This window comes from Paroedura picta, chromosome 12 (genome assembly GCF_049243985.1).
Source record: "Paroedura picta isolate Pp20150507F chromosome 12, Ppicta_v3.0, whole genome shotgun sequence".
In the NCBI taxonomy this organism is placed as follows: domain Eukaryota; kingdom Metazoa; phylum Chordata; class Lepidosauria; order Squamata; family Gekkonidae; genus Paroedura; species Paroedura picta.
The window spans coordinates 30,232,398-30,243,695 of record NC_135380.1 but is presented as its reverse complement, the minus strand read 5'-3'; the positions used below and the strand labels follow the sequence as shown (position 1 = coordinate 30,243,695).

Below are 11,298 nucleotides of genomic sequence, written 5' to 3'. Positions count from 1 at the left end.
ATTAAAAGGGGAATTACAACTTCCTGCTTGTCAACATCTCTTAAGTACAACAGATAAATATAGCTTATACAAGGATCATATAACCCTGAAAATGTAACGCTGGAACTATTGCATGGAGCTTTGTAGAGGAGAATGGATTCCATGCCATGTAGAAGGACTGTAGAGATTGAAATCAGCCAAGGAAAATCCCACCCCACATCAACATGTGGACCTTAAAGCACCCACACTCCAATGATGAAGGGTAACAAGCTTTATTCGAGACTTCTTTAGAACAGCTGGAAGGAATGGAAAACGAAGAAGAGCCACCACAGTGACTCAGCCCCCCATGCCCCCACCCGCTTCTCTCTGACTCTTGCCCCTCCCAAAAATTCTTCCAGAAGAGATTCCTTTGAGACAAAGCTGCTCCTAAATACCAACAGATAAATGCTTCTTTTTTTTTTGTGCCCCTGGCCAAATCTGATGCAGCCTTTTATTAGGATTTAGATACTCAAATCTCATAAAAAGGAAGGAAAGTGTGTCACTGGTTGAGAAGTTTTTGCAGTTTAGAGCAGGGCTGAGATTCTGTAGGTTTCCTCTCTGGCAAGGCTAAAAGCCCTTGTTCAGCCTGCCGTAGACAAAGGTAGATCCTGGCCATCTGGGAGAAAGGAATGGCTAGGCGAGATCAGTCGGGGCAAACTGATTTCGAGGCTTTGTTGTCACTTCCCTTTTGGGGTCTTTTCGAGGGGTTTCCCAATGTCTCTCCCGCGAAGTTTAAGGCCTGAAATGAGAAGGAGAAAACTGTTGAGTTGTGGAGTTGACTGCAAGGGGAGATGAGAAAGACTGTCTTCTAGAACTGGGCCTCTTAAGGAAGGAGGGTTTCAATGAGACAAGTTCTGGAAGCTGTTCATATTCATATGGGACTTTATGATCTTCTAATGTGCTTGCCTGTGCAATTTTCTCATCCTTTACAAAACTAAGGAACTGAAGCTAAGAGTTTTGAGCAAATTGGAAGAAGCTGAACTTGAATCCAAATCCAAGTCCTGCTCCAGGTGGTGGATTACTCAAACTCTTTAAATTCATAAGCCACAAGGATTGCAGCCAATTGGAAACCCCCCCCCCCCATGCTAGGGCTTCAGACAGGTGCCACATCCAGCAGAAATGTCACTGAGTCCTCAGCCACCAGCCTGTTTGTGCCCAACTGTCCTCATCAAATTCTTAGGCTGTGGCATGCATCAGAAACACTCACCGATGGCTCTCTCAATCTTGCCCAGCACTTGGTTGTTGGGAATTGCTTTCCCAGATTCATAGTCAGCAATGACTTGCGGCTTTTCATTGATTTTCTAAAGAGATGCAACAATTTCATATAAATATGCAATTCCAAGGTAGAGCAGTCAGCCCTCCCATTGAACTAGTTAGACTAAAACAAAACTAAACAATGTGAAAGAGGAACATGGAAGACCAGGAAGTAACTGTATAAGGCAAGAAGGAGGGTCACTGGCCTGAGCCAACATGGTTTCTCTTACATTCTAATGAGTGGCTCCTGCAAGACAATGCTGAGCATCTGGAATAGGACAGGGTATGAACAGGACCATATAGTAAGCCTGCAGGCCAAAATATTATCCAACTGAAAGATGTGGTGCAAGATCGAAAATCCTGGTGACAATTGAGCCTTAGGCTCGCCAAGAGTTGGACTCGACTGAATGGCTACCATCATAGAATAAGAAGTACAATGTGCATTTTAAAATTTCTTAGCACTGAAAGGAGATTAAAAAAATCAGTTGTGGTACTGGCTTCATAAAAATAGAAGCACGTTTCTACTCCTTAAGACTGGCCAATTATCTATTCTCTATTCTGCTACAATAATGCATGCTGCGTAGGGCTCAATTTGAAGACCATTCAGAACATAGCTCTTTTCAGTTACATGTGCTGAACCGCCTTCAATAAACAAACACAAACAGAATTGGGGCAGTGTCTGCTAAAAAGCTAGAAATCAAGGGGAATAAGAATCCCACTGGCCAGCAGGCAGGCCTCCTTAATCCTCCTAACTAACAGAAGCAACCGCAGTTATGCAAAACCGTAAAGACAGTAGAAAATGGAAAATATGCAAAAAGATTTTATTTGCCTAATGTATACTTCCTTGAATCCCAATTTGCTTGGAACAAGATTAATATTGTTTAATATTAAGAAATATTAAAATTAATAAGAAATATTAAGTTTCCCACAATTTAGGTGTTGACAATTGGAGGCTCAAGTGTTTTATTTGGAAATCTTTTTTGCAACTTTTTATCGTAAGCATCATATGACGCCCTCCCTACCAAAACAAAAACAGTAAAACCAAACAACTAGGACTATACAGCAGCATTAATAAAGAACAACAGAAAGGAAGCATAAGGAACTCCACCAGCATTAATGGCATAACATAAAGGTAAAAGGTAAAGGTATCCCCTGTGCAAGCACCGAGTCATGTCTGACCCTTGGGGTGACGCCCTCCAGCGTTTTCTTGGCAGACTCAATACGGGGTGGTTTGCCAGTGCCTTCCCCAGTCATTACCGTTTACCCCCCAGCAAGCTGGGTACTCATTTTACCGACCTCGGAAGGATGGAAGGCTGAGTCAACCTTGAGCCGGCTGCTGGGATTGAACTCCCAGCCTCATGGGCAAAGTTTTCAGACGGCTGCCTTACCACTCTGCGCCACAAGAGGCTCATATGGCATAACATAGCAGGACAAATTTTGCCTGGTACTTGTTGGTGCCCGGCATGTATGCCTAAGGGAGAGCGTGAGCACCCCTGATATGACAGCCCCTCTCTCAGGGAAGTTTTCCTCACTCTTAGAAGGATGCTAACAAAGCCCTAGCAGGATGACTAAAGCTGATGAGCAGGTTCCAGAATCCATGTGTTTCAAAAGCCTTGAATGGTAGCTTAGCTGGTTCTTCAGCTAGGGTGCTACAGGTCATCTCACCCTGCTATCCTGGGGGTGGTTACCCATGCCCCATCATTCAAGTTGCTACTCACACATGCACATGGGAAACATTCACTTTGAGAAGGCAGTGCTCAGAGGACACCATGGGTCACTGGCTGATTAAAAGATGTGGATAATTTTGGGTCTTAACCAGGGCCTCGTCTTCCACAGGCTGTCAGAAAAGCAAGTGTGCTGTGTGGGTCTTTTCTGGGCGGGTTTTCTTTCCAGCTAGCAATGTCACTTCATGGACAATCTTTTCCCTGCTCCAATTTTATGAGGGGAAAAATACCTACCGTGGCCAGATCCTTCTGGGTGAGCCCCTTGCTCTGCCTGCCCTGTTGGATCACTTTGCCAACTTCAAGCGGGACCCTGTCATGATGCAGCTCCTCTGTCTCCCGGTCCAGCTTTGCTGTGTTCTTTGTGATAGAGTGCTGTTTGTTTTGGCCTGCTGCCCCTGGAGTTCAGATGAGAAAGAGGTTAGAACTTTCAGCCTGCTGATACAGGTAAGAAGTGTTGACACCTTAACTTGTATCACTGGGGAGAAGTTGCAACAAGCAGAATCAGAGTCTACAGCATGCGGAAGAGCAGGCTGAACACAGTGTTCCAAGTGAACCTCAAATAGTTATTTGGAAGGTTGCCTTGAGCCTTAAAGGGCAGAGTTTTGTTTTGTTCTCAGGTTATTGTGCTTCAGGAGGCTTCAGATATTGGCTGATTTCAGGGGAGGAGGATGGAAAGCATTTCTTTGTGCGGTACACTGCCAACATGATAGTCTCAAGGCAGCTAGCCACTGCTTAAAGGTGGGTTATGTTTTAATCTTCAGGATTTTACACCTATGAACAGACCCCAAGGAAGTATACTCTTGCTTAGTTGATACAGGAAACCCAAAGAACAGCCGTTACTGTCGAGACTTTCTGTTTACAAATCCTTGCTGTATCTGGCTGGCCGCTGCTTGAGCACATAAGCAGACCCTTGATCTGATCCGATCTATTTAATAACTAGATTTCTTGGAGAGTCACTCAGGGGAGAAACTTTATCTCCGTTCCTGACCCCAACCCAAAGGAACTGATGACCGGTCCTGTGGCTCCAGATGCTATCCATTCATTCACCCTTGAGAACTACCAGCTGCAGGACCAGCTTGTTGCTATTGGACCAGATTTGGCTTGGAGGCAGGGCAGCAGCCAATTATCCATCACCTAAGATCATACACATAAGCCCAAATAAATAAACCCAAAGGTTCTGACCCAAACTGACAGACAATGCCTACATTTCTTGGAGGTCTCCACATCTTCTCCTCTTCTCTGAGCTGCTAGTACGGCCTAAAAATAATAATCAAAAACTGGAGTTAACATCCTTGCCAAGAGACAATTAAGAATCCTTTGTTGGTGCTACAGGGACAATTACTGTTAAACAGAAGACAGGGCGGTTTACATTATAACTGTTAAGCAGACAAGCCACTCGCATACAAAGCATCCCACAGGTAGTGTTCCAGAAGGCCACAGAGATATCCCAGTGCAAGGGAGGGAAGGAAAAAAGGACCTTTGGTTCAGCAATATCATTGGCACATCAACCCCAGGTAAGAGTGCCCCCCTCCCAACAGACAGAGTTCTGGTATGCCTTATGTGTTCTTTGTTAACAGGAAATCTAAGTATCTTTAAGTGGGCAAAAAAGAAAAACAAATTGCATAAACTTTGCTAAGAAGCCAGACTTGTAAACAGCAATTTGAATGATTGCTTGGGATGAGTGAGTGAGTTTTAAGGTGACCAGGAAAAGAAGTTGAGGTTTCTTCCTGTACAGACACACACCTGGGGCAACAAGTGACTATTATACATTTGCGTGAGTGTACATGCTACGAAAACTTTGTTGGTCTTAAACGTACCACTGGACTCTAAATTTGTTATGCTACAAAAAAATTATGTAAGCTGGTAACTCAAATTTACAAGGTATAATCAGATTGGATCTGGATAAATCTCAGGCTGTTGGAGCTTTTTAGCCTTATGATCCACCAATCATAAACAGCATGTCAGGTGCTTGGCAAGACCCCTGTTGGGAGTCCCGGGTAGGTGGCAAAAACTGTTGGCTTGCTGAGCCCCTTGTGAGCTCCATGTATGGCTTGGCATTTCACATTATGCGGGACTGGGTTGGAACCTAAGAACTGAAAATACTTCAATCTGTATGCATGACCCCTTTGTACATAATCTTGATGCTAAAGTAGGAAGACCATTCTTTGGCTCAGTATTCATTACCTCAGTAAGTTTTACACGCACCCCTTAAGGTAGGCCATTATTATCCCTAAATTGCGAACAGTGGACTGATGTAGACAGACAAGAGTTGCATAAAGGCCTACAGAGTTCAGGTGAGACCTCAGCCAGGATTTTCAGGCTGGTCACATAATGCTGAAGTCCTCTTTACCCACCCTGACTGTGTGTACAAAAATGAGAAAGTATTTCTGGCTTTCGTTTGTGTTACTAATTAACAAGAACAGAACCTATGCAGGGGTGGCCAAACTGTGACTCTTGAGATGTTCATGGACTACAATTCCCACAAGCCCTCTGCCAATGATTCATGGGAATTGTAGTCCATGGACATCTAGGAGTCAACTTGGCCACCCCTAGAAAGAGAAATCAAGTTTCACAGATTCCTACTGAGGAATAGTTGCACATAAATACAGGTGTGGTAATTAAATGGAAATTTTGTCTTCTATGATATCAAACAGAAAATGTTACAACCTCTAGAGTTTATGGCAGGCTCATTCGACCAGGGTTTCATGCTCATATCAACCCACCTACCCTCTCCCAAAATGGTCAATGATGGACCTGGGCGTGGGAAGGGGAGGGGCCCCAGCACAACTATACTTCGCAAATATATTCTGCATGACTGCACCACTTTTGGACTTTCTTGAGGCCTGAAGAATGTTTCAGGGGTTTCTCAATGGTAAAAAGGTTAAAAAGGCTGGTTTATATGGGCTTAGCACTTTAGCAGAAGTGGTAACAAAACTGCAGGAAACTTAGAAAATACAAAGCAACAGATGCTCCTGCTCCCAACATACCCAAACAAGTTCCTGAGAAAACTGAGTCAACTTGACATCTGAGGCCCTGCTCCTGAAATGGGAGGCACTTCACAAAGTTCTTGCATAATCTTGAATCACATTCCCTGTAGAATCCATGTGACAATAACTGTCTCTCTTAGACAGGACTTTGCCTTTCTTTCTTCCCTTCCCCATTATGTAGATTCTTAAACTTTAGAGTTTGACCAGTGCAGAGAGGAAAAGCAAACAAAGGATCCTTTAGAAAGTCTTCATTTATATGACGGGGAAGATACTGGTACAAAGGAGGTACCTGGATTTCTAAATGTTGGATATGGACCATAATGAATGCTTTCCCCTAGCTTTTCTTTCCTTCTTTTTTTGTCTGAAGTTCTGCATGGTATGTATTTGTTTATTCAATTTCTTTATCTTTCAGTGAATCTGAGTTCTAGAACCTTCCACAAATCTACACAAACTTCAGAAACATAAAATACAAGGGTATTTTGATGCAATGTCTCCCCTAATTCCTCCCCCCCCCAACCCGAGCAGAAACTATAACTGCTGTAATCTTAAAATGGCATTGGGCAGTGTACAATGCCACAGAGCTGCAGACTGTTGCTGAGCACGGCTGCTCACACACAGCTCAGAGAGAACACTTCTCTGACATGCATTTGCGGATACTATCTATGGGCGAGAAGTCAGTAGACTACATGCAATCAAGTTAGCATATGTAGTCACCGTTTCCTTATATCTGCACAAGGAAATCAGGCTAAAGGTGACACTTCCTGAGTCATCCAGCGAACTCTGTGGCTGAGTGGGGACTGGGACGTACCTCTTCCCAATAGCAGAAAGCCACCTCAGCCATCCCTCATCCTGGGCTCTCTTAGAAAAAGTAATATGAATATTATGAAGCCTATACAAATGGGAGAGAGGAAGCCCTGAGGGGTTTGTGGGGAAGGGTCCCAACAAGGATGTCGGGCTGAGTTGGGGTCCCGGTTGGTATTGACAAGGGGGGGGGCTAGGAGGGGCTTGTGTACAGTCTGGAGAAATGGGGTGTGGGAGCCAGGGAAGGAGGCGTGGCGATTTCGGTGGGCGGGGCAATCCTGACAGGTTGACTCACGTTAGCAGGCGCGAGGAACCCTGGGGAGGGAGGAGACTGCCCCTTCCCAGATTCTGAAGGGGGAGGATGCTGAGTCACCTGACCAGGAGGGACCGTTGGAGGTGGCTTGTGCCGCCCGCCCAAGTGTGGAGCGGGGCTCTCGCGAGCGCGCGTGGTCGTCCCCCTTACCTGCTTGGACTTGGCTTGGGCCGCGCTCGGGCCTTTCTTGCGTAGAACCGTCACCATGTCCCAGTCACTTTCTGCCATGGCCTCTCGTTCCTGGTCAGCCTCCGCAATAGGCCGTCCCCCTCATTCCCTTCTTCCCCTGAGAAGGCGGGGGAGAAGGCTGACTGGGAGCACGCCGATTAGCCCAGCCGCACGCTACTTACGCTCAGCGCATCATTATTGGTGGAGGTAGATGTCGGTTCCTCCCACTGCGCGACTCTCCGCCTTCGCTAACGTCATAAGGCGGCTGCTCCGCCTATGCTCTTCAGATCCTGCTTCTGATAGGTCGTAGTGAGCTGCCGATCAAACCCGCCCCCTTTTTTAATTGGTAGGGATGGAAACGTCAAGCTAAAATCCAGCCTGTTTAGTGCGGGCTGGCCCGTCGGAAAAGGAATGCCGGTTATAATAGGCCAACTAGTGAGCTAATCATAGTCTCGTTATATGATTGGCTAGTGGTAGGAATGATCTTGGCGTCATCGAGGTAATCAAGCCCGTGCTTTGCTTCCTGCACGAGTGATGCAACTTCTTGAACGTGTGCAGAAAACTATCCAAAAGAGGAGACTATGTGAAAGCAAGCTGTTAGAATCACCAATTTTTAAAACTCTTAGCTGCATTTTGTAAATTATGCCTTATAAAAGAAAAGGAAAAATATAAAAAGATAAAAGAAAATATAAAAAGATAAAATAAAGTATAACTTTAAATGCTTATAATTAAACGAATTAATTATGCTCAATTACTTGACGAAGCTGTTTTTATTATCCCGCATACAGAGGTGAGCCCAGCCCCAGACCCCATGTTATTAGAATTATAGCTCCTTGGCAGTCAGGATTAGGTTTCTTCGAAGAACCCCTGGAGATTCTTAGGAGGACAATGCTCATATGTCTACCTACTTGTTTGTTTGCAGTTTTATATGTGCTGTTTTTCTTGTGTTGGAACTGGTGTTATTATCTGTCCTTAGGCACAAAATTGTTTGGACAAATGTGAGATTATAAATGTTTTAAGTCAGTATATTAACTGTAACTTTGAACATAGAGTGCATATGATTTTTTTAAAAAAAACATTTAACCTTACTTGATTACTCTGGAATGACTATGGCAAGTATGTTTATAGCCTGGTCTTTTGCAAGTTTACTCAGAACTATAGCCCACAAAATACTTTCAAGGTAGTATTCAGGTATGTAAATTTATGGGTTAAACAGAACTCTTCAGAAAATGTGCATTTTGTATCACAGAACACAAGAACATATGCTTTGTCCTGAGTAGTTTACCATTTTTTTAAAAAAAACAGGTGTGTCCTGTACCTAAATGGGATTATAATGATCCTGTATCTCAGGTCACCTTTATTTCTGTTTGTAATCTTTAAAAACCCTCAGCCTGAAAAAGTGTTTTGTGTAGCCTGAACGTTCACATTTTGTATAAAACATTCTGATAAGGAAGTGTAATGCAAGTTCTGTCTGAATGATTTTGTTTGCTGACCCTGAAGAGAAGAACTTAGTTATACTGATCTTTGGCTGACAGGTGGCAGTGTATTCTTACTGATAATCTCTCTCCGCTGTAATGTGGTGGGCACAATAATGAATATTTAAAATTTCAGTTCTGTCCTTTGGTTTTCAATAATGAAAACATGAGCTATAAAATGCTTACATTTCAGATATATATGACAGCAAAAATCAAATCTCAGCATCCGGTATCCAAAACTAATGCAATAACCAATCATTATAAAAACAGGTCATTTCTCTTCGAAGTATTACTGGAAAAAGAAAATTTTCACTAAGGACTCTCTTAACTGTAATGGTCTGAAGTTCTGTAAGGTTAGTGCTATTACAATAAAGGTTTGTATCAACTGGATTTAAAGCAATCCCTCTCTGGATATTGGTAGTTTATGTGAAGGTTTAGATAAAGAATATGTAAGTATTTTTTTAAAACCCACAGTAGTATGTCAACTTTGATTCTCTTTCACTTTTGCTTGGTGAAGAGAACCGTGTGATAACAAACTTGTGTTCTTTCCCTGTCTCTGCATATTCCAGTAAAATGGTGAGAAGCCATGAGGTCCAGTACACGGCTGTTTCTGACAATGTGTGGGCTGTAGTTCGGTATTAGTGATATGCTTGGCAAGTGGAAAGGGAGTAGTCACTTTCCTTGCAGGGTTGTGATGGCAACACATTGTATAGAACAGCTAAGTGTGCTGCAAAAGTAAATAAATATTTTAATTGGGCTGTCTGTTGCTCTTGACAGCTGTTTTCCAAATCTATCTTGTCATGAAGCTGTTCTGAAGCCAACGTTATTCTCTCTTTCCCTTCCGTTTTTCCTCCTGAGATTGGTTTTCAGTTGCAGTTTCTATTTGCTTTAGAAGGTTGGGAGCAGATTCCATTCACTTGGAATGTCATAGCTCTTTACTCCAAGGTAAAGGTAAAGGTAAAGGTATCCCCTGTGCAAGCACCGAGTCATGTCTGACCCTTGGGGTGACGCCCTCTAGCGTTTTCATGGCAGACTCAATACGGGGTGGTTTGCCAGTGCCTTCCCCAGTCATGACCGTTTACCCCCCAGCAAGCAAGCTGGGTACTCATTTTACCGACCTCGGAAGGATGGAAGGCTGAGTCAACCTTGAGCCGGCTGCTGGGATTGAACTCCCAGCCTTATGGGCAAAGCTTTCAGACGGCTGCCTTACCACTCTGCGCCACAAGAGGCTCTTACTCCAAGGTAAGAGATGCTATATTCCCCCACCCCCCACGGCATGATTTGGGGTATAATTTCCCCCCAAAAAAGTTTGCTTTTAGATGGTGCTTGTCTTAGCCAGGAGGTGTACCTAAAAGTATACTATCCAAAGCTTTAAAGCCATTTTTACAGAATTTCATATTCTTGTGTGAATCTTGTGGAGGGATCAGGAGAAGTTAGTATTGTGTACAGTTTGGCAAGGTGGACTAGGATCTTGGAGATCCAAGTTTGAATCCCACTGTTATGGAAACTTGCTGGGTCACCATGGTAGTCACTTGCCTTTCAGCGTAAATTGTTGTGAGGATAAAAACTGAGGCAGAAGGAATGGTCCCCATTTGGGAGAAAAGTGGAGTAAGAATAACGAAAAAAGAAAAGTGCAAAGGAAGACACTTTTTAAATTAAATGTACATCCTGTCTAATGTTAATTTCATGCTCAGCTTACCAATTTGGTGGAGGAAGTTCTAATACTGTGTAGGGAAATAAAACCCATTATTTGAAGGATTAGACACATTCACAAAGGACGTGTTGACTGATGGCTGTTAGCTATGCAACCTAAATGGAGCCTCAAAAGCAATATGAATATATATATATATGAATACTGGACATGGAGGTGGGCATGTAAGAAGGGAAGACTATTATTTTTATGCCCTGCTTGTAGGCTTGTTTCAGGGACCCAGTTGACCACTGTTGAAAACAGGATGTTTGATTGGAGAAGATCTTGTTATTTATCTTTAAAATATTAATGCCACCATTCTACCCAGTCATGGTCTTCAAAGTGATGAGCATGAGAAACATTAAAACATTTAAACAATTACAAATGCAGTTACAATTATAATCATAAACAGCACTAGGAGGAGGGCCAAACAAAAGTCTTCAGCTGCTGGAAAGATACCAATAGCTGATTCTCTCTGGGGAGGGAGTTCCAAAGTTTTGATGATACAGGTCTAGCTGGCGGGGTCAACTGAATCAGGGCTTCCAAGACTGACTGGAGTGAGTGGGTAGGTTTATGTGGGACAAGGTAGTCCTTAAGGTATGTTGGTCTCAGGCCATACCGGGCTTTACTTTTAATACTAGCAGGTTGAGTTGAGCCCAGAATCCAGTTGGAAGCCAATGTAGATTGAGCAAGACTGTAGTGATATGGTTCCTATGACCTACTCCAGTCAACGCTCTGACTTTATCAACTGTAGCTTCTGTACAGTCTTCCAGGACAGCCCCCTAGAGTGCATTGTGGTAATCTAATCTGATTTTCACATTTAATAGATTGTACTAATCAGGCAAATGAGATGATGTGGATCCTACTG

At 43.5% G+C, this 11,298-nt stretch overlaps 1 protein-coding gene across 1 annotated transcript; it reads right to left on the bottom strand.

Moving 5' to 3' along the window:
- Window positions 1-232: 232 nt before the first annotated feature.
- On the bottom strand, window positions 233-7,473 carry EDF1 (endothelial differentiation related factor 1). Its single transcript, XM_077306579.1, has 5 exons — window positions 7,248-7,473; window positions 4,202-4,253; window positions 3,231-3,391; window positions 1,226-1,319; window positions 233-757 (listed from the first exon to the last, which is right to left on the bottom strand). Exons 1-5 carry the CDS (start codon window positions 7,323-7,325, stop codon window positions 696-698), a joined length of 447 nt encoding a protein of 148 aa, XP_077162694.1. The 5' UTR covers window positions 7,326-7,473; the 3' UTR covers window positions 233-695.
- Between the last annotated feature and the right edge of the window lie 3,825 nt (window positions 7,474-11,298).

Coding starts and splice junctions, on each gene's coding strand:
- EDF1 (XM_077306579.1), bottom strand. CDS start 7,325: ATGGCAGAAAGTGACTGGGACATGGTGACGGTTCTACGCAAGAAAGGC. Junction 1,320..3,230: donor CCCAGAAGGATCTGGCCACG/GTAGGTATTTTT, acceptor GCATCTCTTTAG/AAAATCAATGAAAAGCCGCA. Junction 758..1,225: donor CAAGATTGAGAGAGCCATCG/GTGAGTGTTTCT, acceptor TTCTCATTTCAG/GCCTTAAACTTCGCGGGAGA.